The sequence below is a fragment of the Geospiza fortis genome, unplaced genomic scaffold (assembly GCF_000277835.1).
Source record: "Geospiza fortis unplaced genomic scaffold, GeoFor_1.0 scaffold12, whole genome shotgun sequence".
NCBI classification, from domain to species: Eukaryota; Metazoa; Chordata; class Aves; order Passeriformes; family Thraupidae; genus Geospiza; species Geospiza fortis.
The window spans coordinates 2,993,933-3,011,753 of NW_005054323.1; the positions used below are offsets into that span (position 1 = coordinate 2,993,933).

Here is a 17,821-nt window from a genome sequence, read left to right on the forward strand (position 1 = left end):
TTCCTAGAAAAGTGGAAACTTTGGAATGTATCTCAAGAGTATATATGTAGCACAAGCACTATTATCTGCTATGGAGTTGAACAACAAAGGTATAGTTTTAGATTAATTATTATGGATGCTGCTGGTTGAGAAACTTTTTTCCTGTTAGAGGGACTGAATAATAGGCCTTGATAATGGATATAGATATCTGGATACTTTATATACCAGTTATTTACCTGCAGAAGTCTGAAATCTGCTTGTTATGTTGTGTACCTAGATTAGAAATATCAATTGGGATCAGTATACGTAATTTTTATGCAGTCTGTATTTATTTTTTAATACTATCTAACAGTGCAGGAGCACTGTCTTAAAGTGATTGAAAGACTGACATAAAGAGCTGCTGTGAATTAAAAGAATATTGACAGTTACAATATCTGTTATAGAAACACAGAATGGAGCTTCATGTAATTGTATTTAACTCCAGAGATTAGTATGGGGAGCAGCTTTTGGCTTGTTAAGCATTATTTATCGTTTAATCCACACAGGATTTGTTTAATAAGGGTGTGTTTACTTAGCATGGCACAATTATTTTTTGTTGCAAGTTGTTTGTGAATTTTGAAGAAATGCTACTTGTTATTTCATATGATATTGTAGGAGAAAAGGAAAATGAATATATAGTAGATGTTTGGATCCTAGCTCATCTGGTGCGATTGAGGGTGGCAGTGTCAAGGTTTTTCATTTACACTTTTTTGCTCTCTGCTGAAGCCTGCACACTTTGTTTTGCAGTAACTGTCTTACACACTTACTGTACGTCGTTGCTCATTGACCCAGCATGATGCAATGAAATTATACACTTGTTTGAAATTCTTGTGCACAGTAAAGTAGTAAATTATTTCAAGGTTGAACTATAAGATTTTATTATCCTGAATATACTGTGAGTGATTGGAAGCAAACACTGTCTTTAGGTATTTTGATTAATGGAATCCCAGTCTCCAGGTAATGAAAGGGATGACTTGAAACATAAATCCACATTGTCAACAATCCCTCTGCAGATGTGTCATTGAACTCCTACAATGGAGTTCATAAGGAGGACAAAAGGAAGAAATACTTTACTGTGAGGATGGTGAGCCACCAGAACAGGCTGCCCAGAGAAATATGGGGATGCCCCATCCCTGGGAAGTGTTCAAGGCCAGGTTGGACCAGGCTCTGAGCAGCCTGGACTAGAGAAAGGTATCCCCCATTCATGGCAGTGGTGTTTGAACTGAATGATCTTAAAGTCATTTGTCATTGTGATGTAACTAACTCTGGATAATTCTTGTCAATGGACACACCAAAAAAACCACCAATTCAGACAATCCAAATTTTAAAATTTAAGAGAGACATCACCCAGTAAGTAACTTCAGAGTGATTGGACCTGTCCTACAATACAGAAGTGAGTCATGTATTTTCAGACAACTGTGTGCTGCACACTATGGCAACACTGGCACCAGCCAGTTAGCTGTAGCAGAGGCACTGAAAAGGCAGCCAGTTCTGATTTAGGGGTTTCATGTTAAGTAGATGTTTCCATGTGAAACTCTCAGTGAATTCTCAGTGGAAACAACCGCCGAGAAGGAATACAGTAAAACTTCTTGTTTCTGTTGTACCTCTTTGATATCTACAGGAGACATGGATTTTTTGTCTATCAATATTTCAGGGAGTATTCTCTTCAAGTGCATGTCTTTGAAAGCTGACAGAATGACAGAGCACCAGGAGAAAGTACTGTCAGTTTTGGAGGAAAAGTTTCCAGATCTTCCCCCACGAGAGGAAATTATCTCTGCTCTCCAGGAGACTCAGTTTAACACCCAAGGTAGTGCAACTTCCTTCCATTTTTCAGACCTGTTACGAATTTATTTGTGTAATTGTATCAGAATACTGTGTTATTGTGTGTGGTGAAAATAGGTGCAGCATGCTATCTTCATTGACAGTTAAATGTTGTATATTAATTTTAAATTAGGCTTCTTACATTCTAAATCACGGAATTGTGATTTGTTTTGAGGAACTACTTAGCTCATAAATAATCTTGTATTGTTTTTACAGATAAAGTTAACAATTTATTTTACATACTGCTTTTACAAATGCATGTTCATCATGATTCACATGGTCATAAAAAATGTGTCAGCTCATGGGAAGAAATTGTATTGCAATTGCCCATGTTGTGTAGAAGTAGATTTTGTGTTATGACCCAGATTTACTAAGGGCTGTGTACATGTGAAGTCAATTTGACATCAGACTCAGATTAAGGAAGCAGCGGGAAAGTTGAAATTCTTTTCCTTTCTTCTGATTGAAATACTGAGTAGAAATATTCAGTGATCTAAAGTGGCAATGTTTGAACCCAAAATTTAGTAACAGGCTTTTGAAGAGATGCTGTGCAAGCTTGAAGAAAATTGTTGCAATAGCTCTTACATTTTTTACTGGCATTTGCTTCCAAGCTCTTACCAAAGAGTGAATATTAAAATCCTAGGGGTATTTTCTGTTGGATGTATCAGGTAAGCACAGCGTCCATGCAGACTCGGGCTGTTTATTTGTTCTCTATCTGCCCATATGCAGAAAGTAGTCATTGAAATTCAGACCATCAGCCTGAGACACCTGCCCTGTCTGGTAATTAAGGGCAGAATTTGAGGTGCTGCTTCCTTTGCCTTTTCTTTCAGTGAGATTACAGGGTAATTTAGTTCAGGTGTATAAAGTTTCACATGAATTCTCTTAAGTTCCTCGGCTCAAGTAATCAGTAGAGTTCAGGAATGAACTGTATGCAGTCTAGATTGGAAAGTGGTGGTGAAAGTGGCTTTTATGGAAATCAGTTCTTAGTTCTGCCAATTGCCAGGGAAAACGGTTTGGTACCTTTTGTCATTAAGTTTTCTGTAATACCAAATGCAAAACTTGGACAAGTATATGTAGTGGGTGTAGTCTGCGTGGTACTGGTTGCCAGTAATTTATGTATGTCACATGAGACATGGGGAGGGCGCTGTCATGCACTCTTTTTTTTTTTTGGCTTACAACTCCTGTTTTCTGTGTATTACAAGGCACATATTTACCGTATATTCATATACATGTATTGCATGTGGCATTTCTTTTAGTAGGATGCTGCTGAGTTTCAGGAGCCCCTTGAAGGATGTAACCTCTCCTAAGTATTTTACCTAATATACTCATTATTTGAGGCAATATTAGGACAATGCAGCCAAAATATTTCTCAGTTTCTGGCAGAAATCACGATTTATTGGCCTGAATTATTGCACAATAGGTTGCAGCCCCCTAGAAAGTTTATAGGTTATATAAAAATTTATTTAAATGACAGATGTGTAAATGTTCATCTTGTCATTAGATTGACTGCAGGAGCTGGACTCTATACAGGAACAGTAATGAAAGGATTAATGTCTTTGACTCAGATTGGTATTTGTTTCCCTGTTGAAAATAATTTGTACAAGCACGTGGTGGATGTTAAACTGCTATGCCTTGAAGGTTGGTAGGTGTTTTAGTTGTTGCCCTGCACTGAGATAGATGGCTTGCAGCATTCTTTACATAGACATTTGGCTGTCGTGTCTGTGTTGCAATAACGTGATGTAGTTATGTTCCTCTACATAATATATATTTGTTTTGAGAATCTTTGCAGCATTTTAGGCAAACACATCCAATAAGGGAAACTTAGTCACTTGAATTTTCAATATATTGGATTTAAACATACCAATATGTCTGGTTGCAGTTCCTGTTTTACACCATTGTTTCTGATGATAATGTTTCTATGGTACATATACTTATTTCGTGAATGATTTGAAGGACATCAGAAAAACCCATTGGTGTTATCAATTCATGAAGAAGGTCAGAAAGGTTGAATGACTGTATTTACAGAATATCTTAAGTTCCTTGCTTTTGAATATTTCATAAACACCATAGTAGTCCACAGGTGCTTTTCAATATATTAATTATTTCAGAAATGATTTTATATTTGTGATTTCATATTAGGCCATAGAAATTGCTTAGCTATACATTTATCATCAGCTGGAATTAGGTTCACTTAAAAACTTCAGTGATCACACAAGAACACAGGTGTTGCAGTAGACTTAATTCTTCATACTTGTTGTTAATGTGTATTCTCCATTAAATCTCTTCCTTTCTTAAAAAAATCCCTCTAGAAACATTTAAGCATTGAAATAGTAATGTTATCTTTAATTTTCTCATATGACATCTTGAAATACAGAAAGAAGGTTCAGGATTAAGATCTAAGCTGTGTTTTTAATTTATACTCGTACATCTGTCAGCTGTAGATAATTGTATATATGGAAATTTGTTTATTTTCTTAAACAGATGTGAGCATTGAGGAGGTTATGCTCAAGGATCTCAAGGAGATTTCAGATGGAGAAATCAAAGTAGCGATTAGCACTGTGTACATGACACTGGAGGTAAGAGGAACTTAAAATATGTTTAACAGCCTTATTTTATATGGAGATAGTTCTTTTAAACAGAACGTGAACAAATTACTTTCCCAATATTTTTTCCAGTATGAGCAGAATTTTCAGTGATTTAGTTAACTTTGAGAGAACTATTAGCTATTTGTTATCTGACTTCCATATTATAATTATTCCCTCCCTTTAGATTGTACTATGGTGTGTTAAAAACAATGGCATATTGGAACCTTTGGGTGAATTGAAGGTGTGAGCTTTCTACCTTGATCTGAAGAGAGTTACATGTTGCTGGATATTATTTTGAAATATTATTTTAAGAATAAGAATGCTTAGATCACTGAACAATGACATGATACTGTTATGACATGGTACTTTTAATTGAAGTTTGCATACTGGCATATTGATTAGTAATAAAACCTAAGTGATCTGAAGAAAATACCAATAGCAAAAACATCTTTATATAGTATATGTTTGTAATTTTCAGTCTCTTCATTTTCATGAAAGTCATGTATACAGAAGTATTGGAAATGTAGAAGAAATTTTCATCTACTTCTGCACTAAATCAAAACTTTTTTTTAATATCAAATGCTGCTAAAAAATAAAATCTCTTGAACAGTTCTTGCCTTGTATGTCCTAAGATATTTCTTATAATATACGTCTTGTGATGTATTTTACAAAAAATAAGATGCCTCTGTGGTTGAACAAGTTTTGGTTACAATCCAGCTAATAATTACCCATAGATTTCTGCTTGCATACTAAAATATAAAAAGCAAATTAGGTAGTAAAGCTTCAAGAAATGAAGTAGGATCTGTTAGTTTTCAAGTAGTTGTTCCAATATTAAGCAGTCTTTGCCACCAAAACAACACTGCTTATGAACCGTAATTTGATCCTAAAAATCAGGCTGAATCCTCATCTTCTTTTGTTTTACATCTTTCTCTTTTACTCAGTCAGTTTCAGTTAATGGTGGACAAAGCTAGGAGCTACCTTTAGCACTCCATTTTCTTTTTGTTTATTTTACATTGAATTGTGTTGGATAACTGTGTACAATACAGACTTTGCACTTCACAGGTTTAAGCTCCAGGTAAATCTGATCTGGCATCTTCTTTGCAACTCTGTATGCTCAAATTAATAGTAACTCAGATCTTGTCTTCCTTTTGTCTCGATCTTACAATTCGACTTTGTCAAGAGTAGATGTTTCTAGTTCTCAAAGTAGGCAAATTTTCAGCCTTTTTTCAGTGAAGTGTAACATTTGATGCTGACTTACCTGGGCAAAGAAGTGTTAAGATCTGGTGGTCAAGCAGTAAATGGTTCATAGTTGTTTTTCTTACATAGCTAGGAGGGCAGAGGAGATTCTTTTGCCTGTAACAGCAAACTGAACAGATTTTACTGATAGATGATTTTTTGTCTCAGTCTGTGAAGTAATTTTATTACTAGTATTTCTGATGGGATTTCTTTCTGGAAGTCACAGGTACCTTCCTTTGCTTTTTACTCTATTGTTGTGCTGTGAATAGTTTGTGCCATACGGGACTAAGTTTTCAGGAGCGTAACTGCTTTTTTCTTCCTAGGTATAATGTTTGTAAAGTTATTTGGATGAAGATGCGTTTAATTTGCTACATTACTGCTCTTTGTTGAAAAGAAAACACCCTAATTTTTGGTGCTTGGCCAGTAAAAGATGGTTTTTTACTCGGTTTTATTAGCAATAGGGATCACATGTAGTTACTTCATCCAGTGTCAGAAGCACAATACATACAAGAAAATTAGTGACAAAACTGTCCAGATCTTCCTGTTCAGTTTAGAATTCTGTTATGAGCTCAGAATACACAGACTTTAATGAATTCATGATTTTCTCAGCAATGATAGTGGTAGTTTGTTATTCATCCTTAAAGGGCTCCACAGACGTTACCTGTTTAAATATTAAGGAAATATGAAGAACAGGCTTGGCAACAGGTGTTGAATCTCTAGGGTGTTTGTGTTTTTGCTTTTTCAGAAGTATCACAGGGTCACTTTTTTCCCTTAATAATCAACAAATGTGCAAGAGTATCTTCCATTAAAGTGCTTTCTGTAGGGCAGTCATTTTGTGTAAATGTGTTTAGGTTTCTCTAAGACTCCATATGCAACTTTGCATTTGTTGAGATAATCACCTTTGGATGTGGTCCTCCTGGATTCAGGTGGCGTTGAAACTGTAAGTTGAAATCAGACCTGTGTCAACAGTGACTAGCCCTCGGAGTGTATGCTACTTGAATTTTACATATGTAACCACTTTATTTTTGAAGAGAAGGACGAAATAAAAATGGCGCTGGCCAGATCACAGTTATTTTTGTAGCCTTTGCTGGAAAGTTTCTCTGAGTCATAATCATGATTCCTCATAAGATATTGTAGCAAAATTCAATGCATGTGTTGCAGTTAATTTTTGTTACATTTTGTTACACCCTTAGAGTATCTTTTTCTGCTTCTCTGGTGGAATTCTCTTGGAAATGAGGAATGTCTTCTCAATGTGGCTTTCTGGGAAAGTAATATTATTCCTGAGAAATAAATATTTCTGTTGTAAAGTGATCTCTGTTCTCTGCTTTTTTGAGTGTAGTGCACTGTAGAGAACAATCCAGGTTTCATGAATGTTCAGTTCAGTTGAAATGGCTCATTATAACATAGATTAATAATATGCTTGTTGGACTAAGTCTTTATCTGTTCTTCATGAAAACTCATTCTGTCTGCTCACAGAACTTGCGATTATAGAAAATGAATTACCACCTGAGGAAGCAGGTCACTCAGTTGAAAACAAGTTCTATGATTGTCTGCTACTGACTGTGGCAGACAAGGGGGTGTTCTGAAGGTCTGTTGAGGTTCATGCCTCTGGCTGTGGCATCCACATCCTTCATAAAGACAGTTTCGAGGTAGTAGGGGTTGTATGCCCCTTTTAAAAGCTTAGAGAACATATCAGAGCTGCACTGGAGGCTGCTGACACGGGTGTTGTTTCCTCAAGAAAATGACCTGCACGTTCATGCTGTTGCAGGAAGCTTGACTGTCCTTAGGTAGCCTCCATAGTCCAAATGAGTTTGGGATAGCACCAATAGGAACTTCTATCTCTTGTAACAACTTCCTCCTTTGTGGCTTTATGCCTCAGAGGAACTTACAGTAGCAGTTCCAACCACAGAAATTTAAGAAATGTAGAAGTGTTTGGGTGCATGGTTTATCATCTTCCTATGAAAAAATAGTTGTATCTTGGAGATAGATTTTAATTTTAAAGCTATTTTGTAGTATTAGTAAGAAATGCCACTGTTTCATAATTTGGACAGTTTTATTTCTGCATTTGAAAAGTGATGTTTTTAATACTTCTATAAAGCAAATCAAGGATCTCTCTCTTAGCTGAAGCATGTCAAACAAGTGCTAGGTAGACCATCACACCCAAATAAGTAAGATTACAACATATGTCTTTGAAGATTTGAACTTCTGTTGTCTGTCTATAATTATTATGTATATATATTGTGTATTTGGGAACTTTTTTTCTCTTGGTATAAATATAAACGTATTTTAAATGGCAGATTGGTCCATGAATTTGTTTTTCATGCAAAAGACAAAACAAGAACCAAACCCCAAGTAAACATGTTAACATTTAATCTTCCAGTAATGGAATTGGAAACAAAATTCTCAACAACTTACAATAGCAATGCGGTTCAGAAGTATTTTTCTGATGCCTGTTGTGAGAAGTTAGGGTATGTAAAATAAATGATGTATAGAGCTGTAGGAATGCGACTTTTGCAGACTACCTTATGTCTAAGGAACATTAAACATAGGGTTCTCGTTTAGCAAATAAATAACCATTCATTTCAATGACTGCATAGTCTGGACTTTTGTGCATATTTTTGTAAAGATGAGAAGAGGCCATTAGGGATTTAATATAAAATAAATCGCCACGGGGTCTTCTTGTAGTCCTAGTCTTTCTGCCACATGGTGTGTCACTAATGTGCATAAATGGGCTTAAATGAATTTGTTATCTATATTACATTTGCAGTATGTATATATTTATATATTATTTTTTAATTGTGTTTAAAAATAAAACATTAAATACATCATTTCTGAGAGTTGAAAACATACCATTTCTTAATTAAAGTCTTAAAATGTCAGTGTGTGATATCTGCCTTAGGAAAATTTATAACATATATAGTACATAAAGCTCAAACATACTTTCACTTGCTTTTTCAGAAATATTAAGAGGCTAAAGTCATAACCTTGTATAACTGAGTAATGCAGCCACATGTGCATTAACGTAAATACCATGCTCATGCGTAAACATCAGACTGCTGTCTTCTGGAGGACAATGGCTGTCCAGTTGATGCCTCAGGTCATCCAAAGTACCCCAGTTATAACAAGTACAATCCAAGGTGTGGAGAGGTTAGGCAAGCTGAATTCTCTCTAGTGACTTTTCTCTAAAGATATGAAAGGAATCTGGTGGGGAGAACCGTTTAAGTGGTAGTTTTGAGTGGTTGCTGTTGCAGCCAACTGGGAAATAAGCCAGGCCAGTCCGAGCAGTGATGGCTGTTCTTTAGCTGCCTCCCAAGATAAGAACGAGACCTGGCACTTCATCTGCATTTATACAAATGTGCAGAGCCAGGAGAATAAACACTAGGAACTCTACACTCAGTCCGAAAGTTAGGGTATCACAGGAGTAATTGAAACATGATGGGACAACTCCCATGACTGGAGGAATATGACAGATGGCTGTAGGCTGTTTTGTGAAGAGAGTCAGGGAAGAAGAGGAGGGGGACTGGCACTTGAAGTTAAGGAGGACCTCAGATGTACAGAAATCAGCTACAGTGACCATAGAAGCCCTATCAAATGCCTCTGGGTCAAGGTTAAAAGGGTCATCTCCAAGCAATATTGTGGAGTTTGGGGTCTGGTTTTGCACCCTGAAGGTTAGCACTAAGGCAGAGGTTTTAGATTTTAGAAGAACAAGCTTCAGCTTGCTTGGATCTCAATTGAAAGGGAAGCTTCCATGGAGAATAAACGAGCTAGCGACTGCTGTGAGTTTCTGGAGATAGCTCTCATGAAAACACAAAACCAGTTCATCTCCTTCAAAGGGAAGGGAAATCGGTGGAATATAAGACCTTCTTGGTTTAACTGCGAGCGTCTGAGTCTGTTCAGGACCAAAAGAGAAGCACACCAGAGATGGAAAGGGAGTTACAGATCTATTGAGAACCACAAGAACATTGCCAGGGCATGAGATGCCATTAGAAAAGCAAAGGCTCCGCTTGAATTGAAAGAGATGTCAAAAACTACAGGAAAGGGGTCTTTGAGTATATAAACAACAAGGAGAAACAGGAGGACACTGCTCTGCTGGCCCAGTGTTAAAAGGGAGAGGTGAATAAGTCACCAACTGCACTGAGAAGGCAGAAGTTCTCAACACTTCCTTGACCTTTGTTGTCACCAGCTCAGCTGGACCTCAGACGCTGGAAGCAAAAATCCGTGTTGATGCAAACAAGACCCACTGTCAGTGAAGAAAAAAATTGCTGTGTGGGCTATTACAGGAACTTGGCTCCTGCACATTGATAGGACCTTACAATATCCACCCAAGAGTATTGGAGAGCTGGCTGGAGTCGTTATGAGGCTGTTCTCCATAATCCTAGAGAAATTGTGGAGATGAGGAGACATCCCAGAAGACTGGAAGAAGGCTGATGTCACCCCCATCTGCAAGAGGTGCTTAAAAGAGAGCCCAAGAAATTAAAGGCCTTAGAAAAGTTGTGATACAAACCCTTCTGGTAGAATTCATTTCAAGTCAGATGAACCAGGTGATTGGGAAATGCCAGCATGGGTTCACCAAGGCCAAATTGTGCTTGACAAACCTGATTGCCTTCCAGGGCAGAGTAACCTGCTTGGTTGATGGGGGAAAGCAGTGGACGTTGTCTACCTGTGTTTCTCCAAGGCTTTCTCCACGGTCTCCCACAGCTTTCTGGTGAAGTTGTGTAACAAGTCTGCTGGACAGCTTCCTGTCCCGCTGTTGTGTAACAGTCTGGACAAGCTGCCCGTGCAGTGGGTGGGGAACTGACCCACAGGCAGCACCCAGAGCGGGGGTAAATGGCTCCTTTTCCAACTGGGAACTGGCACAAGTGGGGTCCCCCAGGGATTGGTGTTGGGCCCAATGCAGTTTTGTGTCTTCATATGTGCTCATCCAGAGCACTTGAAATCACTCAGGGATCAAGTGAACACTTTGAAAGGGGGAGCCATGCCACAGGAAAACCTGTGTAGGCTGGAGAGTGGGCAAAGAAGAACCTTTTGAAGTTTGGCAAGGACAGGTGAAAGGTCTTTCACCTGGGAAAACAAATCCAGGAGGGCAGCACAGGCTGGGAGTGCAAGGCTGAGGAGCAGTTCTGTGGAAAGGGACCAGGGAGTCCCAGTGAGCAAAAAGCTCAATAAGAGTGAGGAGTTGCTGCTGGAGCAAGGGAGCCCAGTGAGGTCTTGGGCTGCATCAAGAGGGGCGTCAGTGTTTGTCAGGCCACACCTGGAATACTGTTGTCTGTTTTGGTTTCTGCTGTACAAAAAAGATACAGACAGGCTGAGGAAGGTGGAGAGGAGGGCCACAGAGATGATCAGAGGGCCGAGAAGCCTGACACGTTCGGAAGGAATGCTTAGGTGAGACCTTGACACCTGGTTCTGGTATTTAAAGAGTGGCTACAAAAAAGACAGAGAACTCTGTTTTTAGAAGGAGTCACATGGAGAAAATGAAGGATAATGCGTACAAGTTACTCCTAAAGAGATTCTGATTAGACACAAGAGGAAATTTTTTCACAATTATAACAATCAGTCATTGGAATAATCTCCAGAGAAGTGGTGTATTCTTCAACATTAAACAGTTTAAGGTTCATCTGGGCAGGGTGTTGGACCGCCTTGTCAAGAGTGCGTTTGACAAAAAAGTTTGGACTATGTCATCCTTGTGATTTCTTCTACCTGTTATTCTGTGGTTCAAAAGAGTGCTTACTAATTAAGTATGTGAAAGCGAATGGCAACAAAAATGACATTTATTACAGGAATTAGCAGTATTGCTTATAGTTTTCATATCAGATTCCTTTCAGAAGATGTTGTGGGGGTGATATGAGCTAACGTTCCCCCAGTCAATGAGATGCTTCTGCATGAAGTCTTGTAGGATGTTATTATGGTCTCTTGAAATTTGAGAAAAATGTGAGCTTGTAAAACTGGCTAAGACCATTATATTTATGAATCTTCTCAAATCAGCATGTACTGATTTATTCAACTGTCATTTTCGCAAGGTATGTTTGATTATTTTATTCTATAGTACTGTCATAACAGATAGTAAGCCAGAAGCATAACTTTTTGTGCTTGCAGTATTGCTTAAAAAATGTGCAACAGAAACAGTGGAATCACTGCAAGGTGCATAGTGGTATGTTTTTAGGATTTCATTTTTATTTCACTATGTGAATAAATTGGATAGATGTCATTGGTTATAATTAGTGTGACACCTGCTCTAATTTGGTCCAAGCTATCATTTACAATTTTGCCTTTAATGGTTTAGTTCAGTCTTGGTTCAAAAGTTAATAAACGAAGTTAAAATAGGTATGAAAATTATCAAAGGAATGAGTATAAACAATCTACTAACATTACAGTAAAAATATGCTTGTGCTTATAAGTACATTGTTCAAAAAGATAAACTTTTTTTGTATAATTTATGAAATGTGTTTAAATAAATGAAGGTATTTTCTTTATGAAATACAATGTAAAATATGCACTATCTTTCAGCTAAGTAAAATGCTGTAATCTTCTGTATCATTATTGGCCTGTATTTCTGACTTATACAAAGCTGACTAATTTATCATTTGTATACTCTTCTAGTTCTTGTCAGTAGCACTCAGCTTAGCTGCTTATGGGGCATAGACATTGACAGCGGGAGGTGCTGTTTTGAGAAACGTTCAGCATAAAGAGTTGTTTCTGTGAAATTTAATGCACTTTAAAAAAAAAATCAGTGTAAAACCTAGCGTGAACATTAAACATTTTAAAATCTGGCTGTAATGCATAAGAATATAAGAACTGATAGTAGTTAGGGATGACAATAGGAATATTACAGAAATTATATTTTCTGCTATTTAGTTTTTGTTTTTTCTTTGCTATTGTGTGGGAAAAATAAACAATTAAAATGTTGAACTGCTGATCCAACATTACAGTGTAACTCTAGCTGTAAATAAAAAGACATTTTGAGTTTGCTAGTGTTTGTGTTCCAGTACTACAGAAGCCAGCAATTCTGTGGATAAGATGTGGAGAGAAATACAGTGTATTTCTAAACAAATATTCTGCTTGGTGACTGCTTTCTGCTTTTAACTTAAAAACCTTAAAATCCCTCCACTTCTAAAATAATGTAATGTTTATTTAGAGTAGTGATATTTTGATGCAGAAATTCCATGAAGTTTGTCTGATGTGTCTTGAAATACTACTTTTGTTCCATTTGGCAAAGCATGTCCTAAAACATCTTCTGAACTGTAATATAAAGGAATGCCTAATACTTGTAAACATTACAATAGCCTATGTTTTTATCATGCACCACTGAATTTTATGCCTTCTACTACATATCAGAAGCCCAGACCTGAAACTATTGGATGTTTTAGGATGTAGGAACATTTTGGAATTTTGAATTAGGCAGATCAAGTGCTCTGAAAGATTTTTATGATGCACATGTGTTGTCTGTTTAGATGATGATGGGGAAGATCCTTTTTTTCACTCTGTAACTGGGTACACTTTGAGGACTTGAAGTCAAGTGTTTTGTTTAACCAGAAACTTCAGGGTTTATTTAATTCTATGTGCATTTTTGTATTTTTTATTTATGATACAGAGATTTTAAAAATTACAAAATAATTCAGGTTAAAAGCCTTCAGCCCTTATTTGAATTTTCAGATTTTCAAATTAGCTGAGAATACTAATTATACTAAAGACTATTCTACTAAAGTCCTTTCTTTCTTGGAGACATATAACATTTTCTCAGAAGGATCACCACTTCTATATTCAGAATTATTCACAGTTTCTATGTGTCTCCACCCAAATGTAGTTTTCATCATAAAGCTACTGCAAGAATCATATTCCCCAAAAAATGTAATTTCTTCTGCAACTCCATAGTGGCATTGTTTGGGTACATTAAATACTTTGTGTATTTAAATCAGTACATATTAAGTCTGACCTGCAGGCTCCTTGAGCCAGAAAAAACAATGTTCCGAACTCCTGTGTGTGTTGTAAGACTGCAGCATCTTACTTTCTTACAATTTTTTTTGCGATATAGACTTGATAAAGAGTAAAATGAAAATTCCTTCAGGGTAATCTTATATTGCTTTCATGATAAAGATGTTTATTATTTTCTCCATAAGAAATTCTGTGCATGAACATACACTTTTTGTCCTGAAATTGCTGCATTTCTGAAATTAAACAATATGTTTAAGCAAAGTTGCTTAGTACAGATTGAATTTATTAATTACAAAAAGAAAGAAAAAGTGTAGGAAGGTCTACATTTCTCGTTTTCCTGGCTGTTTTTTTTTTCTTAATTACTTTTTCAGTATCATAAAGCTCAGTATTTTGAGTTTTGTAACTTTCTACTTATTTGTGATTTGTGGTTAATTAAAAAAAATCATCCTTTGAGTAAAAATTAAGGGATGGAGAGATTTTCATTTCTCACAGTAGCATAATTTTTGGGTTTTTGTACAAAGCCAGATAGTTTTCATTACTGTTTAGACTAAAAAAAAAAAAATAAAAAAGACAAGACGCAAGCAGAACAGGGTACTTTATTCAGCTGTGATCATGAAGTTCTCAGTGTGTCTGAATTTCTTATGCCTATTGGGTGTCTGCCTTCCAGAATTCTTACTTCTAAACAGAATACAAACACAGCCCTTAGGCTGGTGAGGAAGAACCTATTGAAGCCACCAAGTTTATGCCAGAGCACAACAGTGGCAGCTGTTTATTTTATCTTCCCCAATTATGAAAAAAATCACAGTTTTTGCATTAAAGCTATGGGGAATTATACAACCTTGTCACACTTCAGGAGGATGAGTTCTCTCTGTTCAGTGAGAAAGAATTAATATGTCTGAATACGGGCCACTTTGCTCTGTGGCTCAGGTCAAACAGGATTATAGAGTTGGTAGTAAAGTGAAGCAGAGAACCTGATAAGTTACTGATTTTCATTTTTGGATGATTTTTCTTCCTCCTTTACATGAACAACTAAAACTCTTGGGAAAAGTCTCACCTTCCCTGGATGCTACCTTTACAAATAAAATGGATCAGTTGGTATCTGGTACTGGTTCTGGCACTTTCTACAGAAGGATAAATGTCACTGGTAGATATATTGTAACTTGGCTGCATATTATCCTTCCCATCTTGCTGCTGTTGTTGCCTTAGTCACATTCTCAGAGGAATTTTATGAAACTTGATTCTCTCTCCATCCTTTATGGGGGCCAGGGGGGAGAAGGGAAGGGAAGACCTAGACTTACAGGAAAAGAAAGGTAGAGTGAACAAGGTCCACAAGGAATGATTGAACAATGAATCATCTGCGTTCCATTCTTCATTATTTTCCCCACTGCAAGATTGCCAGAGAGATCTGGTTAGCAATCTGTGCCTGAATTCCACATGCAGAACTTGATTGTTTTTAGGTTTCATGCATGACAGCCCTCTGTGCATGCTTGTTTCCTTGTCAGTGTTTGTCACAGTCTAGTAAAGAAAAAAGTTGAAATAGATTAATTTTGTACCTTAAATGGGAACTGTTAGTTCAGCTCTACAGTTGGTAGAACACCATGGACTGAGACTAGTTCTAGATTGTTTCATTGGAAGAAGGATTTGAGGATGAGTTTGAATAAATGGCAACTCTACAACCAAGAACCTCTGTAATTGTATTTTAGAACCAAAAATCTTAACTGAACACTGATTTAAGTATAATTCTTTTCATATTTCATTTCATATTGAATCATATTCTTCTGAAAATATATTTGTTTTGGTCTAAAAGGTATGTTACCTTGTCCTTTCTAATATAAACAGTGTTATCTGGGTTGCTTCTGAACATTTCCTATTAAAGAAGACTTTCTAAATAAACAGGCTAGATATAATTCAGATATAAAAAAGTGATTTTCCTTTCACGTCTCTCAGTTGAGTATTTGCCATATGGGTTGCTCAGCATTACACTCTCAGCAGGTCTAATTTATGGTAAACACACAGTGAGTGAACAGAAAAAAGGCAATGAAAACATTCATATTCTCCCGTCATTCCATTTTTTTTAACTGAAATCAGCTTATTCAGGTTCAGTCCATATAGCTGTGGTACTTAGTTGAGTTTGTGTGTATTTCCCACTCTCCTGGGAGTTTGTGAAGACTGAAAGGCTGCACTTTTCTTGCCATGAGACTGATTTGCTGGAGCTTGCATGGCAATGTGTAAATGATCCCTTTCTCACTCTGGTCTGGCATGCTGCCAGCTGCCCCAGGGCTGTGCTTTCTCCATGAAGGGCAGTTGGTGGAAAACATCACTTTTCTTGCTTTGGTGTGGGGTGCTTTAGCTTTGCCCTGTGCCTCTGCAAGGGGATCACCAGTTAAATGAATGTGTTTATCTTCTGGACCACTGCTAGGATTTGGTTGAGACACAGAAGGAGGTACAAAATAAATCAAAAATAAATAATGGTATGTTTTTTTCTCAATCACAGACATAGAAATACATAGCATCAATATTTTGAAAGCCTCCAATCTCCAGTGAGCTCCTGGGGCTTTCTCTTAGTATTATGTACACACTTTCTTTCTCTGTGTGGGTTCTCTTCTTCTCTAGGGACTTCCCTGCAATTATTGTCCTTCAAGGACTCTTTAGAGCTTGGTCCACCCTAGGCCCTGTATGTATCAGCAACCCAAGTGACCACTCTTCAATCAATGCTTCCAGCCCAAAGAAAGAGGTTTTTCCCCACAGGTGGGTCTGCATTGCTATATTAAAAAATACCCCCAGAATATCTGTTTTACATTTCGGAGCAGGCATATCTGAGCAAAAGAAACTCAATAGCATAAATGGATGCATTTTTCCAAATAATAGAAATGGCTGCCATTATGCACTTCTTATTGTAATTGCAAACATTAAAGCTACAAAAGGAAATGCCTTTAAAAGCAGTGTTTTGCATCCCGTCCTCTGTCTTATTGTTATACATTAGACCTTGGTAATGCATATGCTTTCTTTTCTGCCTGGATGCTGCCTGTTCCAGCAAGAGACCTGCACATTCCCATTCCAGATTTGCATTCTACTGAGAAGGACTTGGGGGGTTCTGGTGGATGGGAGGCTGGACATGACCCAGCCATGGGCACTTCCAACCCAGAAAGACAAACGTGTCCTGGGCACCCAAAGCAGCGTGGGCAGCAGGGCCAGGGAGGGGATTCTGCTCCTCTGCTCTGTGAGACCCCACCTGCAGGGCTGCATCCAGCTCTGGGGTCCCAGCACAGGAAGGACATGGAACTGATGGAGAGAGTCCAGAGGAGGGTTACCAAATTGATTAGAGGGGTGGTGCACATCTCCTATGAGGAGAGGCTGAGACAATTGGGTTTGTTAATCCTGGAGAAGAGGATGCTTTGGGGTGACCCAATTACTGCATTCCAGAACCTAAGAGAGCTTACAAAAATGATGGAGTGAGACTATTTACAAGAGCATGTAGTGATAGGACAAGGGGAAATGTCTTCAAGCTAAAATAGAGTAGATTTAGGTTAGATACTATGAAGAAATTCTTTCCTTTGAAGGCGACGAGGCACTGGAACAGGTTGCTTGTGGAAGTCATGGATGTCCCATCTCTGGAAGTGTTCAAGGCCAGTTTGGATGAGGCTGAGCAGCCTGGTCTAGTGAAATGTGTCCCTGCCGGTGGCAGGTAGCTTGGAACTAGATGATCTTTAAGATCCTTTCCAACCCAGACCATTCTTGATTCTGTGATAATTCAGAACTGTTCATGATTCTGATCTAGAAAAATGTGCACTGAACATTGAATAATCATGGTACAATTTTCTTCAGGCAACATTTTTCCCATGTCTTCAAGACAAAATAGTTAGTTTACACCATCTGGAGGTATTTAGGTCAAATAAATGCAAAACTCTAAAATGCTATAGCAGTATCCAATGAAAGAGTTTTGCATTTATTTGTCTAAGCATGGTCACCCACCACAGGTTGCTGGTGTGATCCAGGTTGTGTATTTGGCTTGTGTATTAGTGTGTGCAGTTATGTTTGATTTCCTCTTGTTCCATTTTATGGATAGGAGTTAATTGGAATGACAAGTTTTGTTTTTCTGTTTATTTTGGGTATTTTGTACTGCTCTAGTGCACTGACTCTTGTTGGTCTTCTCCACAAACTAATCTATAAATACTGATACCTGAATAAATAGAAAGTATTGGTTGTTTTATCATCTATTATGAATTCTTCCTTCA

General features: G+C 37.5%; 1 protein-coding gene across 1 annotated transcript in view; it reads left to right on the top strand.

Moving 5' to 3' along the window:
• The window catches only part of PRUNE2 (prune homolog 2 with BCH domain), a 102,587-nt gene that overhangs the window by 6,405 nt on the left and 78,361 nt on the right, over nt 1–17,821 (top strand). Inside the window, 2 exon segments of the mRNA XM_031056878.1 lie at nt 1,673–1,825; nt 4,318–4,412. Coding sequence (XP_030912738.1) covers nt 1,673–1,825; nt 4,318–4,412 — 248 coding nt within the window.